The following is a 27,808-nucleotide window of genomic DNA, read 5'->3' on the forward strand; positions in this document are numbered from 1 at the left end:
GTTCACGTTAGCCACAATTACTGGCACCTAATTATTGCAACGTCCTTTTGCCAAGATAACAGCTCTGAGTCTTCTCCTATAATGCCTGATGAGTTTGGAGAACACCTGACAAGAGATCAGAGACCATTCCTCCATACAGAATCTCTCCAGATCCTTCAGATTCCCAGATCCATGTTGGTGCTGCTTCTCTTCAGTTCACCCCACTCATTTTCTATAGGGTTCAGGTCAGGGACTGGGACGGTCATGGCAGAAGCTTGGTTTTGTGCTCAGTGACACATTTTTGTGTTGATTTCTAAGTTTGTTTTAGATCACTGTCCTGATGGAAGATCCAACCATGGCTTCATTATAAGATTTCTAGCAGAGGCCATCAGGTTTTGATTTTTATCTGTTGGTATTTGCTAGAATCCATGATGCCATGTATCTGAACAAGATGTCCAGGACCTCCAGCAAAAAAATAAGCCCACAACATTAAAGATCCAGCAGTACATTTAACCGTAGGCATGGGGTACTTTTTATCCCTGTTTGCACCAAACACATCTGGTGGGTTTGCTGCCAAATAGCTATTTTTTTACTTTCATTTGACCGGTGAATCCGGTCCCTTTTGAAGTTCCAGTCGTGTCTGACAACTGAATATGCTGGAGTTTTTTTTGGATGATCGAGGAGTATTTTTCTTTAAACACTCCCAAACAACATGTGGGGATGTAGGTGCTGTTTGATCTTTTTTTTAGGCTTTCTGACCCCAAAACTCAACTAATCTCTGCAATTCTCCATCTGTGATCCTTGGAGAGACTTTGGCCACTCAAACTTTCCTCCTTACCGTGCACGTCCTTTTAGATTTTTTAATTATTGCCCTGATGGTGGAAAAGGGATTTTCAATGCTTTAGCTATTTTCTTACAGCCACTTTCTATTTAGTGAAGCTCAATAATCTTTTGCTGCACATCAAATTCTTTGGTTTTACATATTAGGGCTTTTCACATTTGAAATAGTTAATCCTGGGTCATTCTAAAGCCAGGGTAAACGGAAACCTGGGTTATCTTGCTTCACATTTCACACTGCTCATACTATACCCGGGGTTAACAGTTAATCCTAGGTATTCAGAAACTGCTGTTTCACACTGCACATTCCTAAACCCCGGGTTAAAGTCCATATTTGCATATTTTCTGTGTCAGTGTTACTGACTGGACAAACGCAGCACAGGACCTGTTTACATAAAGGCTCTAGCATTCCGCTTATTTTCACATTACCTCACGTAAACCTCGCTCCAGACCAAGAAGATAACAGACAGTTTCAGTCCAGACAGTCCTCATATTACACACTGCTGACTGTAATATCAAGTTTTTTTTCTGAGAAAACTTTTCAAACTATACAAGGTAAGAATGAAACTGTCTCCTCTTCACTCCAAATGTTGCATTTTCCATCACCGTTTGACATTTTTCCTATCATACGCAGAAGCAACCGTTTATATACATCGCGCTGTGTTTCCGTGACTGCCCAAAGCGCGTGAATATAAGGAGCGCGATTGGTTGTTGGTTGCTAAGCATCTAGTTGTAGCATTCTAACACCACATCGTTTCACACTGTAACGGTTTGGCACTGCAATGCGGAGTTAAGATCTGGAGCAGGGTTTCATAACCCCAGGTAAAAAGCAGTGCTAACCCCGCATCTAAATTACTTTAACCCGGAGTTAAGCGCAGTGTGAAAAGCCCTATTGTGATGAATGATAAAGGGAATTTGGCCTTTGTATATTTATACTCCTGTGGAACAGGAAGTCATGGCTGGACAATTTCATGCTCCTAGTCACTCTGGTGTGCTAAAAAAAAGTAAATATGAATGGGAATATACTTCAGAGATATTTTACTCATAAGAATTTCAAGGGGAGCCAATAATTTTGGCCAACATGCATTGGAGTAAAACATTTATTTCATAATGCGAGTTTCCATCAACTTTCAATTGTTTTAATTCCATAAAAGGTTCGAATTTTGTGAATATTTTTAATGAAAGATCAAAAGGATAAACAATGCAGATTTATTTTCACAGCCACCTTTGCTAATATTTACCAAGGGTGCCAATATTGGATGAGGGCAATGTACATGCGTAACTTTCTGGCAAGTTTGATCGTTTTTATCAACACTATACAAAGTGCATTCAAACAATTCAAAATTACAGCTTATTATGACCAACAGCAATTAGCTACCGCCATAATGCTTTAATTCAGAAGTCCCCAACTCAGAGAACCGTAGCTTAAAGAAGTCGTAAATACATTCATTCCGAGTCCGACATGACTTGAAAGCACCATTAGTATCAGGGCTTAGTGTAAGCTGTGCAAAATGGCATTGTGCACCTGTCCAATTAAGGGCTTATGAGAGTAATCCAGATTCAATGTCATACCCGGTTCGTTTGGTTTGCCACGCCACGGCCTGCCTGTTGTTGATTTTGTACACCACCAGTTGCCATGGTAACTTTCCTGATGGGACCAAGTCTCTGTTGTTGGGCAGGCCGACCAATTGGTTGTTGCTGTTGCTGTGGCGGACCAGTGTTGGGACCGGCATCTGCCTACAGAATACAGAGCAGATACATTTTATAACCCATACAAAGAAAATCCCCAAAGGCACACAAAATTAACATGACAGTCCATCATGCTGAAGTCTGACTATCACAAATGTTCAAACTGCTTATATCAAAACCAATCATTTAATACAATTCCAAGCCTTAGAGTTTACAAAGTGTACACAATGTGGCAGAAGAATAACTGAATAAGCAAACAACATTATAAGCGACAAAACTGTTCCATGGTGTGATGCTTTCTGATTTTGGGATGATACTGTGATCAGTTTCAGAGGATAAGGTGAAGCTGAATTTATAAAACATCTTCCACAACAGTGATGACTGCATCTCTGAGCATTAATGCCATGGATGAGGGCAGAGGACCTGCCTGAGACTGCACAAACTGCCTCTGGCTCTTCCTCGAAATTCCCAGGAATTCTGTTTCCTCATCGCTAGGAAAACCTTTCAAAGTATGCTGGCAGTTTTAGGATGTTAAAGGCCTTGAAAATGGCCAGATTTAAAACTCTATTTCTAAATATGGGACTTGTGGACACGGTTTTAGATTTTTTGGGGAAAATTTCATTTTATTTTGAATTGATATGGTAAAATTAGACCTTTAGGATAAGTGCTGCTATTAAAATATATGTTCAATGAAAATATATGCAATTTAATACAAATTAATACATTTAGTGCTGTCAATTGGGGAAAAAAACGAATTAATCTAAAAAAATTCTGTAATTAATCGCACCTAAAATTTACGTTTTTTATATTTTTTATATTGCAATAATTTCACATTTAATATCCAAATTAATGTAGAAACAACAAAGACAGTAGCCTATATTTTAAATATTTGTTTAATGGCATCTTTCTTTGAAAGAAGGCCAGTATCACCGATATCAATACTGCTTGTATTGTATTGTCTCTATGAATTTTTCCCCCCTCAATTTTAGCCATTATAGCCATTCAGTATTACAGTATAATTAAAAGCTATCAATTTTAACATATATTAGGCTTTAAAAATATATATATAATTTTAATTTAAGTGAACTTAAAAAAATCTTCACATGAACCCATTATAATAAATGTCACATTTACCTGTGCCTTTCAATATACCAGGGCTCAATATTTTCTATTGGCCCAGTCAGACCAGTTCAGTTTTTTGCTTGCCCTGTCATAAAGCGCAAAAAGTTGTTTTTGACCCATGCAACCTTATAAACAACAGTACTTTAAGATTTGTAGTTTTCACTGCATAAATTATAGGCCTAAACTAAATAGGATATAGATTAATTCTTAATCCTTATTGAAGCTACAAATGTTATTCAGTCAAGAGCAGAGACTGATTTTCTCTTTTCTTTGATTATCCTTAATGACAGACAGCAGCAGGTTTATTAGGCTGCTGTCACTTTAAGCCCTGATGTGGGACGCGGATCTGATATCCCATTTTCTCACAATTCTTTACGTTTATTTAAGACTTCATTTAAATAATTTAAGACTATGCTTGCGAGGATACTCGACAAAACTGGCAATTTTGGCATAATTTTGTGTGTTTTTATCCATTCAAGCGCTGTCTGAAGCGGCTTTCTGTGCGCATGAGTCATGTGTGTATCACACAGACAGGAAATTCACAGACAAGCACCAGCACTGCGCTTTGCGTTCCAAAGTTCAAGTTTGGTGAACTTTTAGGCGTGACGTGCACCCTTGCAGCGTCTATTTTGTAAACATGAATTCAACATATAACAAATAGTACTACACTCAAAATGTAAAAAAATATACAATCTACTCGACTTTACTGCAAAAATATCGTTCTTTTACTTCTGCCAAGAGGTCACGCTGTGACACATCGATCTTTTACTGGTCAAACATCTTCACTTGGTGCAAATTCGCAGCTCAGAGTTCACCAAATTTGAACTTTAGAATGCAGAGAAATGCGGAACTTTTCACATGAGCTTGCGTTTGCGGTCTGACGCATTTGCATGCATATGAACGGAAGTCAATGAAACAAAAATAGGCAGTGGGCCAAGTCCGTCTATCTCGTTTAGTTTTTGATTTGACAGTTACCCAGCAGCTGTCTGGCTCATTTTTTTTTATTTGTCTGTATGAATAATTCACAAAAAGATTACCGATTGTTTCCAACGCCAATTGTTGCACATTAAAGTATAAAAATAGATTTAATTTCGCTAGCTGATCACAAACGTTGGCCGGAGTGAGATCCAATCAACGCTTGTGTTGTTATCTTGTTGAATTGATTTGGCCAATCACGTTATTCGTTGAACCGGCGTCGCGTCAGTATGAAGCAAAATCCATGAGTCTACAACCCAACCTGGAGAGACCGGTGTGTCTCGACAAGACAACGTCAAGGTAAGATTTGTTTTACAATGATTATACACCCCTATATCTTAATGCTTTTCATATAAGTTGTATTTAAGACTGCAAGCTATAGTTCGCCGTGAATATATGCGTTGTCGTTGATGAGAACAGTAACGTTAGCCACGAAAGAATGTTGGTAGTGGAGCAGTAAAGCTAGGTCTAACGGTATGTTGCTTAGGCTAATCCAAAATAATCATTCGGTACATACACAATGAACTAAGCAAAGAGTATTCAAATACGGGATAATTACGGGAAAATATTTAAACGGGAAGACAGCAGAAGTCTGACTAAGGGAGAATCACGGGGTAAACGGGAGGGTATGTCCAGGTTGATAACAGCAAGCTACCTAGGCTATAAGTAAGCTAGACTAATTATCAGCTAAAAAGAGTGCAAACAAAAACAAAGAAATGATTTCAAATCAACTTTATAGTGGTAGTCATGGAGTTATTTAAGCCAATTATGGTTGATTGTCACGATTGATAGTGGTTGGGCTTCACCTACATAACAGAACAGGTATAAGATGGAATATGGTGGAAAAATATTTTAGTTAAAGATGGCTGTTTTTGAGCTATTTAACAAAATTATTTGTGGTCAGAACTGCAGTAGTCTTGTCAAGCTCGTTTAAGATGGTTAGCATCTTAATACAAATGTCAAGATGAAAAATGTGATTTAAAATTATCTAGTAATGCGCGCTTTCTGTGTTTATTTATCTGAATAAAATTCAGTTGTTTATCTAACACACAGACACGGACAGGACAACATCATATCTCTCCACACCCCAATGACTACAGAGGTGATCGTTGACAATCAGCACATCAACAGCACCATGATGGAGCAGGTCAAGATCACGGAAGTTGCTTAGTATCCACATCACAGATGACTCATCTTGATCTATCGACACCACCAACAGAACCTGGCCAAGAAAGTCCAAAAACCTCTGCACTTCCTCCCACAGTTGAGGAAGGCTCATCTCCCAAAAATCCATCCTCTTAACTTTCTATAGGGGAATCATAGAAAGCCTCTTCCTTCCACCCCCACCCTCCAATAACCTAAGGGCAGCTGATTGACTCTTGCACAAATACACTGGTAGTTTACACTACGATGCTGCTACATGGGTTTATTTTTAAATTTGCTATGAACATTTGACCCCACTTACACACAAATTGCACTGCCTTTTGCTACTTGTCATGTCATCCACTTACACAATAATACTATATTAATTAGGGATGAGTCACGATTTTCGAATATTCGATTAGCTGATTTTATTATAGAATAGGATGTGCGGGATGATTGTCTTTAAAAAATCCCCATGTTTTAGTTGTTTAGTTGCAATCCTAAATTCACATAAATTTTTTATACATTTAATAAATATATTCTTAATATTTGTTGTTTTTGTTTCTATGTTTGAGCTTATATATCTCAATATTAATAACAGTCTGGTTAATTTTGAGTCTTGAAATGTAAACTCTCAAGGGTTGGATTTCTAAATATATGTTGGTTATGTGTCTATTCAGAATGACTTCTGAGCAGCAACCTTTTTATTTTGGGTATGTCATGTATGCAGCACTTGCCAAAATTGGGGCTGACTAGTAAGGGGTTAAACGTATATAAATGAAACGTATGTTTAAGTTTTTAACTTATATTTAAGCTTCACACCGCTCCGCTTTACTCACATGCTCTCATTTCATTAATAAAAATAATTTAGTAGCCTATCCTTGCCTTGTTTTTGAATGAATAAATCAAATAGTGTAAAATACATTTCAGAGAAAGTTTTTCTCAATCTTTTCCACTGGCCAAATAGTATTTTTAATTGATTTATATTTTTAATGGAAACAGATAGACCTTGTTGTGCATTATTTGCACGAAACCATTTTCTCAGACAATCTGCTATTATCATGATAAGCAATTAGTTAAAACATTAAAACACAGCATGCCAGAGGAAAAGTGTTCAAAAGCATTGCATCCACAACAAATATTTATATTTATTGAATATAAAAATGTTGTAACTTCTCAGTAATGATTTCATGTAGTTAAAGTGTTTAACACCATAATGAGAATGGCATATTTAATCTAAATGTTTATATCAGAAGTAAAACATATAGTTTAAATCATTTATTTATTTAAACTGTTATTGTGAACATGCACTGTATTTATGATTAGGACTCATAATAAAGATTTGCGGTTTTACTTCATCTGCCGTTAGATAAGCTATGCGTCAGTTTCACTATGTGGCCCAGCTTCCTGGTTACTTTGCCTCTGCTGTAGAATCTGTTCATTATTTACATTGGTTGTCAAGGAAATGGGAGGTTTTCTAACGTTATGATTAGCACTCCTGCTTCTTTGCCGGTTTAAAAAAGTAAGAGTTTGTAAGGACATTTTGCGTCAAATGTGCATACAACAAAGTTGGAAACAATATCTGTAGTACTTATACGATTTTATTACATGACCTCAGCAAAAAAAAACTTACACAGCTGTGAGGTAAGTATTAAATTCGTAATTTCGAGGTCCGGCCCACCGCCTAAAAGTGTAGCGTGACTGACTGCCCCTTTAAAGTGAAAAAATTAATCGCATGAGTTAACTCGTTAATTTTGACAGCACTAATATATTTTCATAAGAATACGTTTACCTTTCAGATGAACCTTATTTACTGGGATTGTGCTTTGTCTGTCATCGTATATTTAATTGTTCGACTAAAGGCCAATTCACACTGCATAGACAGACACTGACCAACACAGACAATCACCAGATTACAGCACGTCACTTGTCAGACATTCCACGACCCGACAAACGCTGATTCAACATGTTCAACTGACGAAAACAAACACCAACCAATGCCAACAGATGCCGACAGGGGGAACACACTGATCCGATAAAACCAGACGAAGTTTACCGGGGGTGGGGGGATGGATTGGAATTGGGCTTCTTGCCCCAGGTAGGGGGCATCTTACCCCAGTGGCCTCTTTGAATAATTTTACATTTTCCACTATGACAACTAAATTAACAAATGTTTTTTTATTTTTTTATTCTAACCTAAAAAAAACAACAACAAAAAAAAAAAAAATACTATGGAATTCAATGGGGTCCATTAACTGGTTACAAATATTCTTCAAAATATCTTCCTTTGTGTTCAGCAAAAGAAAAAAATTCATACATGTTTGAAACAACTTGAGGGTGAGTAAATGATGACAGAATTTAAATTTTTAAGTGAACTATTCCTTTAAAGGTAGGGTAGGCAATGTTTTTCATAAACACTTTATTATACTGGTTGAAACTCTCTTCACATCCTGTACATGCGCTGTACCCGATAGCAATGCCAGTGATGTCCCTAAATGTAATATTGTCCACTACAAAGAGAAATAAACATCAGCATGTATTCCTTATCCGAAAGCAAGACCGCTTATATTCAGGCTGGTAAAACATTAGTATGCTCCCTATAGACACATTGCTTCAGTCTACAACAAAGACATAATTGCTACCCATGCTATGCTCATCCTTTTCTTCCCATCTGTCTTTTTCTAAAATATGTGCATTATCTCTATTCTGTCTGTCTCCATCTGAGGGAGTTAATGGATTAATCTAACTCAATACAAAATCCACATATTCAGATTACATCTATCAGATGCTCCGCTGCTATGCACCGGGGCGGGGTGACGGCACTTGACAAGCACCTCCCCCTCCCCCACCCACCCCGTCACCTCCATCCCCCATGCTGCTTTTGTAAGGCGCAGGCTTTGTATTCTTCCAGATGAAAATTTAATTTGCTCTTATCTGTACGGTTAAGCTGGGAAAAATACAAATCCGCCCAAACCGCCATCTCTCTTTCTCCCGGACTCTCGCAGGTATTATTACACAGATATCAACATAGACGAGGAAGATTAATTGCAGATGTCCCCGGACTGACACCTATTCTAACACACTTCAATGATGAGGTGATGGATGGATAAAGCAAGAGGCCAGACGAGATAGATGAAGAGAGTAACACCAGCGAGCACAAGTTAGAAGGGAGAACAAGAAAGAGAGATAACATTGTCAGGCAGCCGAGGTTGACAGCAGGAGAAGAGAAGCACCTAGAGGATCAGCTTCTCTCAGTCTGACACCCCTCCCCTTTTTTCCTCTTTGTCAGTCAGAGTCACGGCATTTCAGATAGCTGTGTGTAGCTTTCTATTAACTAAGTTGACACACAGTTATCTTCATCCACAGAGATCCAGCACTCAAAGGAGACATTTAGCTTTGCTTCAGGCAGGAGACTGGAAAAGGATGTTTTCTCTTCATTCAACACAGCAAATAATCTCTTAGAGCCCATAAATCATTCTTGGGTCCTCCTTTTCTTGGTTGAGATGCATTAAATGTCCTGTCAGATTTGTACATAACCACCTCAAACTCTAGTCTTAATGTAAAAGGGTAGCTGAAACCTCGACATAAACTTCCATTAGGTCTTTCTCGACTTGGTTTATAAAATAGCACCTTGACTTAAAGAAGACACAAACCTTTTGAATGTCTGGATCGGTTGTCACTCAAAGTAAAGGCGCAAATGCCAAGCGACTCATTTTAATGACGCTAGGATGGTGCCATTTATGGGCTTAAAAGGTAAAAGTGTTCTATCAATTAAGTGTGGTGTCACAAAACACAGCATGGAGACCACCTTCGGTATTGATTCTGTCAAAAAGAGAAATTAATTTTGTACTTTAAACAGTTTTTGGCTCTAAAAACTTTAGTGGTCAAAAAAGTAGACTCCTTGACTTTTGGAATAATTGGAAATCCTCCTTGCCTTTGAGACGAGTTCTTTGATTTATTCTATCAAGAGCTCTGGTTTACTATTTCAAGAAAATCAGCAAAGGGCAAAGATAAAAAAAAAAAAGAAAGAAAATCTGTGGCATATAAACTTTAAAGATCACATCTAGCGTTTAAACGGGTAACAAATTTACTCACCTCTCCCAGAAGCTTAACTAGTCGCACTTTCTGTGGAACCTGTGGTGATTCTATGCTGTTCATTCTTTGCATCACTGTTCTCTTTCCGCCGAGCTGAGGCTGACCCAGGCCATGCCCTTCTAATGGGCTGGTCTGAACAGCACCCGGTCTTTGAGTGTTTTGTGGGGTCGTGGTCCTCTTCTGCTGTGCTTGCCATTGGCCCTGCTGGTTGGCATCAGGACCAGGGTTCTGTTGCTTCTGTGGTGCAGACCAGCCAGGAGCCTGTGCCTGAGGTTTAGTGTTCTGCAGACGAGCCTTCACAATCGGACGAGGGGAATTAAGACCTGACGAAGGGTTCTGGGGGGATCCGTTGGAGATCAGTGAAGGGACCGGCTGCGGGGGTTGGGCTGCAGGGGTCTGTGTGGGGTTCTGCGTTTGTGGGGTCTGGTTTGGGTTCTGGCCGCTGATTCGTTCCATCAGTTGTCTTTTGCGCTCACCAGCCTGCATCTGCCTGCGCTGCTCTTTGCGCTTGAGGATCTCTTCTCGCAGACGCTTCTGTTCCTCAATCTTCAGTCTGTACTGACGCGTCTCCTCATCTTCATCTGGGTCCTAAGCAAAGACAAATATAAATTCAGGATAAGCAAAACAAGTTTTTCTTTTGGTTTGATTAAATTCAATTGTAAATTCAAGCTACAGCTTCATTTCTCTGTCAAAGTATACACAATACATAATCGAAAATATGAAGGCTTAAATAAAGGTCTATAAAGGTCTTAAATAAACATCTATACATGCTGGACAAAGTTGAGCTACAATTGACCCTTCGCAGGGAGTTTGATTGACAGGCGATCTGACCAATCATAATCCACCATGTGATAAAGCAGTCAGGAGAGTTAGTAGATTAACGTTGGAGGATTTGAACTTGAAAAACGGTGTACTGAAATCTTTCCGCAGTTAAAACAACATTCCTTCTTACGTTCATTCGTGTTTATTTGATGCTATAAATTAACTAGAAGGAAGAGATGATCGGTTCACGAGCAGCTTTAACTGAGGCTCTACAGCGATCTGTCAGACACATTAAAGAGCCACAAAACGGTATTTATTGTTTAAATTTCTTTAAAAATAATGACCAAATTTGAAAGGTGTGACATTGTTTCATAACAAAAGTAACCTGGTCTGGTCTGTCCTGTCAGCGCGTTGTCAGTGTCCTCTCTGCTCTGCGATGTATTTTTCACTGCGTGAGAACATGGTGTGGCGTGAGAGCACCGTGGCTTGTCGGACATAGCAACAGTAACTAAAGGGGGCGGGTCTTTGCAAACGGTCAATTGCATTATCTAGATCTATTAGCCTGCCTTTAAGAAAATGGACTGGTATGAATTTAGTCAGATTAAAGTGACTGAAAAGACTGCATTACTTTAGTTTGGCTAAATTCCATGTGCCATTTTCATTGCAAAATTCAGGTTATAATAAAATAAAAAAAACTACAAACTACTAAAGATGTTTAAAACAAAAAATACTACAATTTTGAATTATAGTTAAAAACAAAGCTTTTAAAGAAAGTATCGGTATAAGAACAGTCACGATAAGGAGAGCCGATTAGCTACAACAGTAATAGGACTATGCTACACATAAACTAAATAATGAGGTTACTGCAGTACAAAAATGCTGTTCAAATTGAAAGTCTCCAGCATTTAAAATAGCTCCCATTGCAAAAGTCTATGGGTGGAAAACATACTGAATGTTAACCCCTCCCAAATGTATATAGTCCTCCTATGCAGTATTACCTCTGGAGTGGTGCTTGACTGTGCAGCTGGACACTCTGTCTTCATCCCAGGCACACTGGGCTGCTGCGGTGCTCTGGCAGAGCCCTGTCCTAGTGCCACAGGTCCTCCCCTCCCTGCTGGTCCAGAACGAGCAGCCTGCCCTTGCCTAACATTTTGTGTAACTGGCTTTGCTTGCCCACTAGGCACTGACGGGCGGTTATTATTGTTGCTAGATGCGATGGGCAGCTCACGAAGGTTGCTGTTGCGTTGAGGAGGAATCTGCTGCAGTGGAGGAGGCGGCGTCTGAAGAAGATGAGGAGGACAGATAAATGTGTTGACATTCATAAGAAGTATTGCCAAGACTGAAAATCACTAGAATCAGTTTTCCATCAAAACCTGACTTGACCAAATAAAATATATATTAATAATACGGGTTGCACAGACTAGTCGACTTTAATGCTCTACCATGATGCTTTAAGCTTGACGTCGACTAGTCACTGACCATGGCCAATAGAGGGTGCAACAGGGTAAGAAACCCTTGAAGTCCACTTTTACGCTCTGTTTCCAATAGTTAAAATGAGAAATAAATGCATACTTCGAGAGCGCTCCACAAAATATGTTTGATTATACCATCTGGTTGCTCAAAATTGATCGAGTGAACGCACGTTTTAAACAGATTGTTGTACATGTAAGTTAATGTGCTCATGCATTTTAAATCTCACACACACACATACAGACAGTATCTCGCACATCACGTGCAGATCCGCGCGCACACAAAAACATTCAGTAGTGCAGAAATGTTTTGTCAACACTTCTGTGATTTATCAATAAAATAGCTTAGAAACTGAAAAGTTCTAGCATATTTTTCAAACTAAAACCCACAGCTTCTCTGTTAGTAGAGAAACGCTGCCAGGTAGAATTAATTCACAGGCAACCCCTCTCTCACTAATGCATTCATATAAATGTAATCATTACTCTGCTACTATATCTGTATCTGATTTAGAACAAGCAGAAATCTGTGTGAAATATAACGACCCAAAGACAAAAGAACTGAAAAAAATAAGCTGTTATGTAGGAGAAATAGCCTTGTGGGCAGTGCTGCGTTATATACCACAGCTGTGCACAAGGCAACTTACGTTCAAGTCACAGCTCGAGGTTCAGGCTTATTTGTTCATTAAAGACGTCACCAGTGACTAGTCGACGTTGAAGTCGTTCAACTCCTAATTTATAATCAATATTGCTCTTGACTTCTTGCTTACTGCAACAAATACAGATTTGAAAGGCTTACCATTCTGGGCCTGGCGTGATTGTTTCGTTGCTGGTTGCCCTGTGGTCGGGACTGCATCTGTCTATGGCTACTTTGAATCGACTGGCGGAAATGGGGCTGGGAGAGGTGCACCATGGGATGGTGATCCCTTGGGTGGTGTTGGTGGTGCTGTTGGTGTTGGGGTGGAGGCTGGGAGTGAGGCAGGCCCTGTGGGGGCAAGTCCTGTCTATGTTGCTGGTGCTGCTGCTGGTGCAAAGGCTGATGGGATAGTGAAGGATCATGGTGAAGGGGCTGCTGCAATAGACCCTGAATACCATAAAAACAAGAACACAGCCAAAGTGAGACCTATGATCAAATGTGCATAAAACAGGCTGCTAAAGATGTGATCAGCTAAAGACAAAATAGAAGGAACTGGGGCAACTGGCAAGTAACACCACTTCAACGCCGAATTTTACTCGCATGTGGCGCTTTGAAACATGCCAAGGGTGTCCCGCAGATGGCGCCGCGAACTTGTGCAACGCTGTCAGAAACAATCCGTGCATGAAATAAATGCATTTGAAAACAACATTTTGCAATTTTTTATGTAATTGTTTAAGGCCATTTCGTGATTTCAATCATCATACACAGAGTACTCAGAAATTCAGCATAGTATAATATTTAAGTAGTTTACCAAACAAATAATTTGGTGTTCCTTGTCACTATTGGCTGAACTGACAGGTAAAACCAGTTAATATTTCAAGCAAAGAAAAATAACACCAATTTGTGTTTATGAGAATCAAGAAACTATTTTCATGAAAGAGAGATAGACATCTGATGTGTAACAACTAACCCAGTGACCTTAAATAACCATGAACTGACAAACAGGTCTAACACAAGAGGGCAGTCTTGTCTGCTGCTTGGATTGAAGACAGCAGCTTCTCCTTGCTCAGTCGACCACTACACAACACCTACATTTCAAAGTAACATCTATGTATACATTTGAAACTTGTTTTGAACCAAACTAAAACACCTTAGGTATGACTCTGTGCCATGTACAACACCATTCAAAAGTTTGGGGTCAGTAAGATTTTTTTCAACAGAAATGAATACTTATTCAGTACGGATGCATTACATTAATGTGACATTAAAGATATTTAAAATCTAACAAAATATTTCCAATTTTAAATAAATGCTGTTATTTTAATCTTTATATTATACTATAAGAATACTGAAAAAATAGAATAAATACATAATTATAAATATTAAGCAGCACATATGTTGATAGAATTGATAACATTAAGAATTTTTTCTTGAGCATCAAATCAGCATATTAGAACGATTACTGAAGGATCATGTGACACTAAAGACTGCAGTAATGATGCTGAAAATTCAGCTTTGCCATCACAGGAATAAATCATACTTTTTTCTATTTAAATATATTTTACAGTTGTTTTAAACTGTAATATTATTATACAATATTACTGTTTTACTGTATTTTTTATCAAATAAATGCACCCTTGGTGGGCAAAATCGGGATTCATGCGACTTTTACCTCGCTCTAGAGCAACATTTGTCACAATTCTGTGCTCGTGGGAGTCATTTCAAAGATTTTACATACCCGACATTATCAAGACAGTTGCGAAAGGTAGTCAGTGAAGGACAGTGATGTGTCAGAGCTCACAAGTATTACAGTGACAGCTCTATATATACACAAGAAAAACACCAGGGCACATATCATAAATGTTTAAAAACCGCTCTTTTTTGCATCCTCCTCTTTGTTTTATATATTGCCTGTGCTTAAATTTGCTGGGTTCGGTGGCAAATCACACTATAAATAAACGCATAAATCACTTCAATGTTCTCCGTTTTTACTTCCGTATGACAGTGTGCGTGACATTTTTATCGTTCTTTTGCGCATCTGGGTCAGTTCAGGACCATGATCTGTTCGCACTGGAGTCTGATATTGGCCACATTTATGTCAGTGTGAACAGCTTTACCAAATAATCGGATCTGAGCAATAAATCTGGACTACTAAGGCTCACAGTGTGAATGTAGAGACTTCTTTCTAAAACACAAAATCTTGACACCCTCAAACTATTGAATTGTAGTGTACAGCTGAAATATTTCCTGAATTAAATTACAGGACTGAGACATTACCACATCATCAAATTTGTGAACACAGATAAAAAAAGTAAAACAAATAACACTCAGAATAATATTTTTCATGCTAGTTCCATGCCATGCTGTAAATTAACATGAAATATAATGTTCATCATGCTAAGGCCATGCAGATTTCTGGTAAACCAACTTACTCTCTGGCGTACCTGCATACCAAACAGCATGTGCTGGGGGCTAAAAGGGGGTCCCTGCTGCTGGGGCGAGAAGGGCTGTCTGTGACCCACAAAGGCACGGGGGCCATGGGGTCCTGGAGGGCCTGCATGATGCGGGGCCAGACCCGGCCGAAGGGGTTCTCTCTGGAAAGCACCTTCTCCCTGAGGCCCTTGGTTCTGCCCGAGCCCCAGAGGACCAAATCCAGGACCTCCGAGTCCCCCTTGAGGGGGGAAAGATGGAGGGCCTTGCCCCGAAATCGGAAGAACACTGTTATTCATGAGGGGGGCAGGGCCTGGCTGGTCAAACATGTGCTGGCCTGAAAAACGTGGTTCTAGAAATAAGAAAAGAAAGGAAGAAAAATAATGTGAACAAGAAGCCAAAAACCAGCAGGATCAATTCTGACATTGTTACGCTTCAAAACAGATATATACAAGAAAATGCAGGTACAGTCTATGCAGGCAACTAGTGTGACCACCTTTATTTGACCTTACCACCAGAGAAGAAGTGCTCTTGATCTTGGTGATGTGGTGGTGGTCCTCTCCATTGCTCCTGGGAGGGTAGAGGCCGCTGAGGTGGGCCAAAATTCCCTTGGAGATGCTGCTGAAAATCAGGAGGAGCCTGGAGGAGGACAGAAAACGGCAAAAATGAAAACATGACTATTCCAGCAAATATCATTACTGTTGACATGAGTTTCAAAGCCAAAAAGCTTCTTATTTGTGTTCCTTATCATCTTTTTAAATTTAGCTCTTCATATTAAGATCATAAACATCAGCTTATACCACTGAGAAATCTTTCAGGTAGAAAGAAAGCGTTTTGCATACACCCTTGAATTACAAATCTTTATCCGTTCTCAGTGCTTACCTAACCCATTGCTCATAAAACTCAAAATCCCCTCTCTACCTTTCCAGAGGAAAGAAAGATAACGATCCTTACTAATCCTGGAGTTGAATGTGAATCCCCTCTCCTTTATTCTTTGAAAATATCCTTAGCTCTTGAGAAATTAGCCTTCATTCAAAGGGGCCACACTCCAGCAAATTGTGATGCTTTGCACCTCTTTACTCATTATAAATGACTTAAGATGCAATCAAACTTTTAATCCACGTTTCCAGCTCTGATCTTCAGTCGGCCAGTGAGTGTCACCAAGGCCAGCCAAGTTGCTTAACAGAAAGTCAATCAGGCAGCTTAGCTAAGCAATGGCCAGGAGGGAGCGAGAGAGAATCACATTGTTATTGTGGACTTCATTGCTCTATTCAAAAGGTCAGCTCCTGTAACACAATGGGAGCTTAAGTACATTCACAATACCTTTGCAAGTTTGCATTCGTTTGATAAAAGGAGCATGTCCTTTCTGGGGGCTAATCTTTCGTAAATACCCATGGATCTGTTCAATATGTAACCAGTTATGATCTGCCTGTGAGATAGAGAGGGAGTGGGAAAGACAAATGCCAAACACGGGCTACTGCCATTTTGGAGACAAGCCTCTTGTGTCTTAAAATACACCCGGCACATTCTTCATTTCTGCTGCTCAGTGTTCAGGTATCTGACCAATTATCAAAGTTTTTTTTTTATATATATATATATATATATATATATATATATATATATATATATATATATCTGGTACTATTTTATGACATACTAAAAGCAATTTATCCATTAAACTACAATAAATCTTACTAACAAAAGAAAATCAAACTTTAAACTTGTATTAACTTGTAAAATTAAGACAGGCTATGGGCTTACTAAACAGTTTTATAATTTTTCTGTTATGAACAGCATCAAACATAAAATACAATATAAATATGTAGCATGGAGATTAATATTCAAAAACTCTGCAGTAGTAAATATTCATAGAGAAATTGTGGATCAGCCTATTGTAAGATGAGATGTGATCGTATGCTAATGTATGATAATTAAGTGCCTAGAGGGCTAATGGACGCTGCTCCCTGCAAAATGCCATTGGCATTTTAAATGGTGTCCTGTCTGTACCAGACTGGCAATGGGAGACAGACAGCTGGAAATGTGTCATGAATGTGTGTGTGGAACTTTTCCTATTCAGCAAGATTAGGGACAACCAACCATTTCAAGTGTCCACAGTGTCCCCAAACTAGGGATTGCAGTACATGAATAGTTGACAAATAACATGGACATCAACTTTAACTTTCCTTTTCACCATCAGGAATTTAGGTTCAAATTTTTATGAATTTGAAGGTGTATTGTAGGTGATGTGACTGAGCATTATATGCTTTTTGCAGTTAAATGGTCCAGTGGTGTAATATACATTTTTAAATAATCCATGTAGTCTGGATTGAGGTCATAAAAAACATTTTATAAGAATTATATAAAAAATAGAAAAACGTTTAAAACAGTTTTAGATAAAACTTTAGCATGTAACACTGCACAGGGTTCCTGTAACAGCCATTTGTCAAAGTGAAACACTGAATTATGCATCCTTTTGACAGCAACAGTAAAAGGGAAAACCAAAGTATTTATATCAGTGAGGACAGAGAAGAGAACTGGGGAGATTTGGGGGGGGGTGTGAGATGGTCTCCTCAGCAGTAATCACTTTAGCCACAGCACGGGCAGCTGCCTGATGGTTCCTCTACATCCTTACAGGCAGTAAAGGGCTTTTACATCTGTTCTGAGTTTTCACGGTCTCCATTTCGATTTCAACTGGCAGATCTTTCCCACATATGAGAACGTTTTTCGAAACATGCCTTCCACACAGCAAGACAAATGTTGGTTTCGTTGACTACGGGCCAGTCAAATTCAGAAAATACCATGATGTTGACCGTAACATACTGCAGTTATATGCAGAGCAAAACCACTTAATTCTAACTCAAAGAAATGTGAGGTAACTTACCGGGAGTCTCTGTTGCGTGATGTTAGGCCTCGGTTGGTTCTGCACAGGAGGCATTGAGGGAACTGAGATTAAAATGGAAATAGAAAAAGCATGAGTCAGACAGACAGAAAAAGGGTTGCAGAACGAGAGAGTGGGGCGGCGTAACACGGACACCATAAAAGTCTCTTCTTGCCACAAGTCTAAACCATGGTTTGTCACAGCTGGTCACAGAGAGAGGGCTGTTCTGCTGATTAAACTGTGCATCTCTCTCTCGCGCAGACTGGGCCACCTAATGAGATAAACTGACACTCAAAAGGAGTAATTTCACCTCCGCAGATGTGTGCATTTCAGAAAGATGGTTTAATGCTGATGGGCTGCCTACAGAGTGAAGGCCATACCAAAGGGGGGGGGGACTCTTTAAAGGACCTGAGTGAAAATGTGAGTAAGCATCAGCCAAAAGTGAAAAGCCTAAAAATATACATGGAATAGGCACTTTAAGAGGTCAAACACATATTACAGCCAGGGTTTCCGTTGTCCGGTAATTACCGGACATTGGCCGAAAAAAAGAAAGAAATGCCTGACAAAATTAAATCTCTCCGGTCAAATTGTCCGATTAAAATTGCCTAATAATCCCGCCCCCCAACACAATCTGAATTTGAGAATAAGCCTAAAATGTATAAAGCAAAAATACACCGACCTTTAGCTATGTTATAAAGGAACAGGCTCTACCGTTTGAAAGTTATTAAACATTATTACATGGCTTGGTTGAATTCCAATGTGGAATGCGGCCTGTTATTTCTTGATAACAGACCGCTGCGAAGCACTAGCGGCGCCAGGATTTTGATTGTAGGTGGGCCTCCAGAAAACTGGATGGGCCAGTTAAAATAAGCCAAAAAACAAAAAAAAACAAAAAAACAAAATGGGTTCCCCTTCATCTCCGTTTCAGCGCTTTTCTGGGCACTGAGGACATCGACTCAGTAGCCTACCTGAATTTAATGCGTAATTAGCATAGGTAAAAAAAAAAAAAAACTTAAATAGGATTTTTTTTGTTGCTTTTTTAATACAATTACAATTTCATTTAATGTATTGTTTAATAAAATTATAGGCCTATTATTTTTAGTTTATTAACAGCAACAACAGCTGTAAAGATGAAGTTGACGATCGCCATCTCCGTAGTGAACGCGCCTATAGAGAGAAATGCACATCATGGATTAGGCCTACATAATCAGAGAGTAGCCTATTTCTTTTCGTTTTAAATTGTTAAAAAGACATTTCAAGCTTTCTTAAGATATATTTCATGTCTGTGAGGCCTACGCTGAGTTTCGTTAAATTAGGATGAGATGCGCTCCAGTTCACGAGCAATGCAAGTAACCGCGCGGGCGCCTCCATGATTAGGCCTATCGTCTGCTATATTTCTTCTTATTTATTAAATCAAGGCAATTGGTTGATAAAACAATTATTAAAATTAAGATACAATTTATACAAAACGAAATTCACTTCAAAAAAGGCTTTCTACAAAACCAAACTTAATTAAGTGGTCAAAATCATGTCTGACCCACGCCATGTCTCTCGATATATTGCGCATCCTATTTTACTCGTGCGGTTCACTTTTCATAATCAACATAGATGAAAAAATAACATTATAATATTTGAACAAATATTAAACTAAATGAGCTTATTTAATGGCTACAACACGTATAGTACACCTAGACTCTCTCTTTGTACAAATTGCTGCACATTCATTTTATTCTGAATTTTGCACACATAAGTTGAAAGGCATTTGTTTGTGCATGCATAGCAAAACATATCTGCAACATTTATCAAGTTCACTGATAATTATGCGTGCATTTATTAATTATTATCTTAATGAATAATGAAACAAGGACGAAGCATATAAACTGCATTGTTTGTTTAGAATGGAATGGATCGCAAATAGATCCGAATGAAGAAACGTACAAAACCATAGTAGAAAATGGGTCTCGAGTGTTCCTGCAGAGAGGGGGTTCTCGCTGCAGAATCGGATCAAGACGAAGCAGCGAAGTCGCCTTGCGGAAAACAAGGTTACGCGGCTTATGCGCATTGCAAGTTGTGGAGAGACATTGGGAAGTTCGCTTGAGTAAAAACAATAGGCTTCAGATATTTTATGTGGGGAAGGGGGATTGGTTTGTTAAACTATGAATGTGAAACCATAGTAAAAACAATTGGTGTTGATTGACGCCAATCGGACGTTCATGTTTTTTTCCATCTATTTGAAAGTTAGGCTAATAAACATGTTGCATTCTATACGGCCTGATTATGTCATTTTTTAAGTTACATAGCATGCCTCTAGTTTTCCTCAACTTGACTAATTAAGAGGCGATATTTGACCGGCATATCATCAAAATGTCCGGAAAACGAAACCTCTGCCGGTCACTTTGCACCATTTTTTTCTAGCGGAAACTCTGATTACAGCAGATGCTCAAACAGCTTCTATCGACCCAAATATATGAATATCAGGTCGCTGGTTTTGTCTCTGGGGCCATACCTTGCACAGGTGAGGATGAGGGTCCTCTGAAGTGAGGGTTAATGTGAATGTTCTTGGGGTGGTGCTGTTGATGCTGCTGGTGTTGGTTGGGATGTGTGTGCGAGTGCCGTGGTGGTGAGTTCAACAAGCGCAGTCCATGCGTGTCGTGTTGTGTTCTGGGCCCCGGGGAACGGTGGGCCAGGTGTGGCATCAACAGCTGCAGCGGCTGCTGAGGGATCGGGGTGCCTGGATCTGGGAATAGCCCAGGACCTCCAGCGCCTCTCGCACCAGGCAGACGCGACTGATGGTGGTGATGCTGGAGCGGAGGAGTCATTCTGAGCTGCTGCTTTAGAGAGAGAGAGAGAGAGAGTGAAAACAAAAAGATCATCAATCAATAGCGTAAGCCTTCTCTCTTCCACCCCCCAAAAATCATTATCTTGTAGTGTTGTGACCTTGAATCAAGTAATCAATCATAAGAGCCATGTGACTGCGACTGAATCTAAATTAAATAAGGAGTTTACGAGAAATACAAAATGCTAAAGTACTCTCTCACAAAACATGCACTGTGTCTGTGTCCTAACATATTTCATATGATGAGTGAAAAACTGACTCCCCAAACTAGATACATATTACAGTCTATTTCAGAAAGCCTTGCACATGTAAGCACACTATATTTATTAACTCATCATCAGATGAAGACAACTTGTACTTTATATGACAACTCATAGACAGAAGTGGACTCGATTAAATCATTACAACAGTGCACTATATAGCACTGTCTGAAGCATAACGTAAAATAACATATCAATGTCGAGGAATGACAAGTTGTGTCAAAAGCCTGAAAAGGCTTTCCTTCTCCATAAAAGAAAATCAGCTTTAAAAAAGAAAGAAAAAGGTGCAGCACGAACGTTCGAACGAACAGCTCAAGCGCAAAGGGATTACATCCTCGACAGATATTTAATAATAAAATAAGCGCAGGAAGCTAAATCCTTCAGCAAAGTACAAATTTAATTTGGTGTAATGCTTCCTCAATGGACTCCCGCCAAGTTATTTGCCATAATCCATATATCAACATGGATAAGAGGAGGAGTGAGAACAGTGATAATTGACTTTTACTCAAAAGCAAACTGACTCCAGTCCACAAGGATGAGACATGACAAGTCAAACCATCATCTAAAACTGATTCAAAATCTTCAATAGTCTCAAAAGGATCAATCCCATTGCCTGACCATTCAAGTTAAAATATGTGTTTGCAAACAGAATAGCTGTGTCACTACTAAAGATGTGTCTAACTGTTGCAAACAATGTTACTGTTTATACACTACAGAGTGTGGTCAGTAAGATTTAATGATTTTGAAAGTCTCTTATGCTCACCAATGCTGCATTTACATAATCAAATGTAGTAAAGTAAAACATTTAAACAATAAAACAATTTAAAATAATTATTATCTATTTTTATATTATATTATGTTATATTATATATTATATTTTATCTCTATTATTTGATTATGTTTTACAATGTCATTTATTCCTGCGAGGGTGAAACGGAATTTTCAGAAATCATTACTTCAGTCTTCAATGCCACAAGATCCTTGATTTGGTGCTCAAGAAATATTTCTTCTTATCAGTTGAATTATGTTGAATATTTTTGGAAACAGTGATACATCCGTTTTCAGAATTCTTTGACTAATAGAAAGTTCAAGAGATCAGCATTTATTTGAAATAGAAATCTTCTGTATCATTATACATGTCTTTACTGTCACAATTTAATGCATCCTCATGTACAAAAGTATTAATTTCTTCTAAAAGAAATCTTACTGACTAAACTTTTGAACAGTAGTGTATGTAACTGTGTGTGCAACAATCAGGAAATGTAAAGCCATGTAGGCAATGTTTTCCACAAACACTTTTTGTTATGCTGGTTTTACATTTTAATTTTGCGTGCAGCCGTCATAGGCAGCCGTGCACGAGCGCAAAACCTCACAACACCCACCCCCTGTCGGTGATTGGTTGGAACACTATTTATTTTGGTTTTGAGTGGTTGGTGAAACCAACTGTTTTTGTGTGCAGATCTCAGAGCCTAGGCTGCCTACAGAGACGCGTTTTTTTGACGACCTGCTTATGGGGCGGGCAGCTAGTGGATCGTTAGGAAAGATTACATGAATGTGATCATTTATGTTTGGGCCTGAAATCGCTGAAAAGATACAACCTTTAAGACTAGATTTGTATTTACTTGGTTAAAAACCTTTTCAAAAGTATCAACAGAATAAAACAAGTTCCTCAAAGGGGTAAAAGTAGTCCGGCAAAATATGTTCAATAGACAGTGGATTCTTACAAGAAGAATTTATGTGCGAGTCTTGAGTGTCCTATCTCACATTGTCATCAATGACTTGATGAACAGGTTCAGTAGAAGCATTCATATTTTGTGGCATTTCAGAGACCCATCAGTTTCTTACCTGCATTCCCAAATTCACTTGCATCAGTGGAGGCCTTTGCTCATTTATTCTCCCCTGACCTCCAACTCCATCACCACGGAAACCTCCCATTCCAAATAGAGGGAAATCGCTTCTTCCACCGACTCCACGTCCTCCTGCTCCTCCTCTTCCCCTGATCCCACCTCTACCTGCCATTCCTCCCCTCATTCCATCTGCTCGTGGCCACCCTCTTCCTCGTCCTCCAAAACGGCCCTGCTTCCTCTGACGTTCCTTTTCCTCAAACTCCTGCAGGTCTGCTTTAGCTTCCTCAGAGAGCTCTGAAAGGAAAGACAAAACAAAGATCCAGATTTATTTGATTCTGACAAATGAAACAATTCATGGTTTAAAACAACTAAACCATCACCTAAACCATATTTCAAAAGTTATTTTGGAGGATCAATTTAGCCTTTTTTATACTGCTCATAAATAGGATGATGATAATAATAATGATAATGATGATAAAAATGTTTATAAGCACTTGGGCCCTCAAGTTAAACCATAAAAAAACGGTTCGGCTCGCTTCGCTTTTCCACTGCGTGGTACGACTCGACTCGGTACGGCACGGTTTGGTTCGCTTTAGCTCGGTTGCTTTTCCACTGCAGTTAGTACCGCTTCAAAGTGGGTGGGACTGATCGTTATAGTTGCCGTCTCTACTGCCATGATATCATCATATTAAATGCGAATTTTTCATTCCGTGTTTCCCCATCCACTCCTCGGCAACCAACGAGAGGAACGTCTGCACCTCGTCCACTGACCACGATTCAGCCATTTCTTTTTTTGAAGTTTATACTCTTTTTTTTTTTTCTCTTTTTTTTAAAGCAAATACTTTTAAAACAGGCGCTACAGCGCTGGCTGTTGTCTACTGGCTATTTAAATCTAGCGGGTTTAGTGTCTCGTGTCGTAAATACAATGAGGCTGGTAGTGATGATTCTGTCTGACCAATCAGTGATCTGCAGTGTTTTCACGTCACATTTTAGTATCGGTACGGTACGCTTGGAACCTCAACAGAGGTGGTACCATTTAAAGCGAGCCGAAGCGAGCCGTACCGTACCATGCAGTGGAAAAGCGCCAAAGCGTGCCGTACTGAACCGAGCCGTACCGTACCATGCAGTGGAAAAGCGCCATTACAAACAAAAATATTTTGGCAAGACTGTGTAACTAGGTAGGCTTTGCTCATGAATATTAACTGTTATGTCATGTTAATCCAGTAGGTCTGCCTTACTGACTTAAAGGAAGACGTAGTTAAGTTTAGGGATGGGTCTTCTTAATGATCTAATCAAATGTACAACTAGTCACTCACACCAGTGAAGCCAAATCATAAAAATAAGTAATTGAACTATAGAATCTAAAATAAGTCAGATTACTCAAAACAAGACCATATGAGATTTTTAAACCTGTAACAGTACAAAAAGGTGCTTCATGTTAATTCCTTACCTAATGTTTCTGGGATGTTCCTTCTTTTACTGGCAGCATCAGACAGCCTGACCACTGTGTCATCTTTACGCTCCGTCTTAAATCGCAGACGTCTAGATTCTTCGACATCTTCCTCTTCCTCATCAGACTCCTCCTTTACATCTGCATCCTGCTCTGGCTCAGCTTCTGGATCAGCTTCTGGATCGTTTTCATTCTCCACCTGAAGCATACAGCACACATAAATCAAATCAATCAGACTCACGCGATCTCCACGAAAGAGCACAAACCGTCTGAAGCAGCCATTCTTTACCTCCTCCAAATCTGTGACCTGAGAGCTGTCCTGCTCCTCAGTTTCCTCTTCATGCTCCTCCTCCTCAGCCACTTCCTGTCTGTCAGTCTGCTCTTCACTATACTCAGTCGGGTATTCATCCACCTGCGAAGAACAAACAAATATTTACTCCATTCAATGGAAATTCAAGCAGGACTAGAACATCAGGGCTAAACAGATCTCGTTTATTATGGATTGAAACACCTGTTCCGGACCGTGTCGTAGGTCGGCACTACCAGAACCTGTTCAATGCCACAAATGACACTGATGAAGATAAAACATTAGAATGAAGCAAAATCACTTCTGAATGAAAATGTTAATGCCAAATCTGAGAGAGAGGCCAGAAAGGCCCAGTGCAGCATTCTGAAGCTGGGGAGGGGAGGGGGCGCTGAAGGGGAGTCTTCCTAAATTAGCATAACAGTGGGAGCCCAGTCTCATTACTATTCCCTATTACCATTCCTGCTGATATTTGAAATTCAATGAGATGTAAATGTTTGACATGATACACAGAGAATGGGAGATAAACACGCACACGGCTCAGTGGTGGTGAAAATATCATTGACTGTGTTGTCTTTACACACACTCACTCACATGCACACACTCACACAACAAACAGACACAAAGAAAGCTCCAGCACACACATAGCTCACTGACAGGGAAAATATCATCATCTGACTTTGAGCAAATTCTCACACACGCTCGAGCACAGAATGTACAAAAGCATCCGGAGAGACGGGCACACGCGGCTTCTGCTGACTACCTTGCTGAACCTCACATCCTACACCACCGGTCTTGTCTCCCTCCTCACAGGTTTTGTGCCCATCTCTGCTTCAATCATCCACCACAGGTACTGTCTCCATCCCCTGCTATTCCTACAGATCCTGTTTCTGTCCACCTGTTATAGCTTACAGGTCCTCTAACCCATTTCCCTCTGCTCAAGTACACATTTCACTCTTTAAATAGAGATTTTACTTTGGCTGTTGGAATCTGAAATTACTCTCATATAGTCATGTTTGCAGGGATATTTTTGAATATTAATACTTTACAAATTAAAAATGACCTCATTGTACCAGTACATTGGAATTCAATCCCACAGGGAAATTACATTGTGACAACACTGGTAAAACATATATTGTTTGTTACATCACTGTATACTAGATGTGTAACTGTCTGACTAACATGTAGGCAAATGCATTTCAAAGCTCAGTCAAAATGTTTGTCATGACAAGGTACTGAAAAAAGAAAACATTTGCAGTGCACAGTTAAAAGTTTACGTTGTGTTATTCTATTTTTGAAAAAACAAAAATATTTTCTAAAAATACATTTTAAAATGTAATTAATGAACCCTCTGGTTTCTCCAGGCTTTGGTCATTGTCAAGGGACTCTTCCAGCTGGCAGCGTTATCAAATTATATCTTGTGATAAATATCAATATCGATCAATAAGGAAAAAAATATTGTGATCATAACAATGTCATAAGTTCTTACTCTGCAGTTTCTTCACTGCTCTCACATGTAAGTAGCATAATATATATAACAAAAAGCTGAATTTCTTACTTATAGCCATGTATTAGAGTACAGCGACTAACTTTTCACCTTTAGGCACTAGCACATATTTCTATAGGCATTATTGTTGCACCTTTTATAATATATTTGGACAACATAAATTTTACTGCTATGGAGAGTCAACAGTGCTCAAGCAAACGTATATTTGAAGAGACAGTGTTTTTTTATTCATATCCTTGAGAAAACGTGTGAAGCATACAGCTTCTATTACAGAAATCTCCAGGCCATTTTTCTACAGTGAATCCTGATCTCAGCAGGATAAAGAATAAGACTAGAATAATGTACAGAAATATAAAGAAACTGGCATTGAACAGACAAACTGTGTGTGAATGCGATGTGAGGGCAAGCCCTCTGTGCACCTGTCAGCATTACCCTGGACACCAGTGATCAAGCGATCACCTGGACAGGCAGAATGATCAACGACATCTGTCCCGCATTAAAGGTCAATGAAAGGCAGAACAAAAGGAGCAGTCTGATGAGCCTTGACTCCTGCAGGATTGTATCAGCCTCTGTGTCTTTGTGTAAAGTGACTAACCCTGATGCTCCATGACCACAGTACACCAAACATTTTCTAGCTTCTGGTTCTATTTTGTTTATCAAGGTCCCAAAACACTGAAATAAAAATTTTGGAAAATAAAACAATAATTTTTACATACTAGGGGTGCAACGGCTCTCTGTAAAAAAGGAGCATTCCGTTCTTCACTCATGGTTCAGCACACACTTTGTTTGATTAGAGGTTCATCTCTAACCTGATGATGCATCTATAATATGGCTCGTGGGGGAAGGAAAAAAACAGAGCATAAAACGGACAGAGTTCCTCTAATGCAGGGGTGGGCAAACTACGGCCCGCGGGCCAGATACGGCCCGTTAGGCTGTTTAATCCGGCCCGTCGAGTATTTAAAAAAATGTCTTAAGATCGCATTCATTTAGCCTTTTTCTTGCAATACTTTGGGTAATATATATATTGCGTTGCATATATTTGACAATCGGAATATCAGATATTGCATGCCATAGCTGTAAAAAAGGAAAATATGACATAAAAGCAGATCATAATTCATTCAGCGCTGTTGTGGCTGCGGTGTGTCACGTAACAAGCAATGACGCGTCACCATGGAAACCAAACAGACAGCGACTTAAGCGCACAGACTTGTTGCACGTTAATGTTTTTTCCTTTTTTGGAAACTCACAGAGAAAAAAAAATGTTTGGTAACCGCTTGCACACCTGTTTAGTTTTTCCTTTGATTTGTCTGCTATTTAGTTTCTTTGCTCCTCTGGATTTGTGGATGTATCCTATCCTGACTGAGTGATTCCGTTTACCGACCTTTATCGCCCGGTTTTCGGCTACGCTCCCGTCTGCCATGTACAGAACCCGGTTTTTTTCATTAAATGTTCTGATCTGCCTTTGCTTTTTATGTTTTATTTTATTATTCTTAAAATAAATTTGTATATTCGTTTATTCCGTTTTTTTCCACAAATGTATGACTTTTTGAAGTGCAAATTGATTGCCATATGCAGTTTTAATAAAGCTGAA

General features: G+C 39.2%; 1 protein-coding gene across 3 annotated transcripts in view; it reads right to left on the minus strand.

Annotated features, from left to right (window-relative positions):
- Positions 1 to 27,808, minus strand: part of rbm33a (RNA binding motif protein 33a) — a 47,678-nt gene that overhangs the window by 8,474 nt on the left and 11,396 nt on the right. Inside the window, exons 6-16 of one of the 3 annotated variants that reach the window (XM_084108082.1) lie at positions 24,696 to 24,818; positions 24,407 to 24,605; positions 22,955 to 23,250; positions 20,520 to 20,841; positions 18,017 to 18,078; positions 15,648 to 15,774; positions 15,138 to 15,487; positions 12,868 to 13,152; positions 11,601 to 11,882; positions 9,841 to 10,428; positions 2,389 to 2,553 (exon numbers count right to left, since the gene is read on the minus strand). In XM_084108082.1, the coding sequence (XP_083964208.1) occupies positions 2,389 to 2,553; positions 9,841 to 10,428; positions 11,601 to 11,882; positions 12,868 to 13,152; positions 15,138 to 15,487; positions 15,648 to 15,774; positions 18,017 to 18,078; positions 20,520 to 20,841; positions 22,955 to 23,250; positions 24,407 to 24,605; positions 24,696 to 24,818 (2,799 nt within the window). Of the gene's footprint in view, positions 1 to 2,388; positions 2,554 to 9,840; positions 10,429 to 11,600; positions 11,883 to 12,867; positions 13,153 to 15,137; positions 15,488 to 15,647; positions 15,775 to 18,016; positions 18,079 to 20,519; positions 20,845 to 22,954; positions 23,251 to 24,406; positions 24,606 to 24,695; positions 24,819 to 27,808 lie in introns of all 3 variants that reach the window. The other 2 variants (XM_084108083.1, XM_084108081.1) reach the window with 2 other exon arrangements.

This window comes from Abramis brama (assembly GCF_963993115.1).
Source record: "Abramis brama genome assembly, chromosome: 3".
Classification (NCBI taxonomy): Eukaryota; Metazoa; Chordata; class Actinopteri; order Cypriniformes; family Leuciscidae; genus Abramis; species Abramis brama.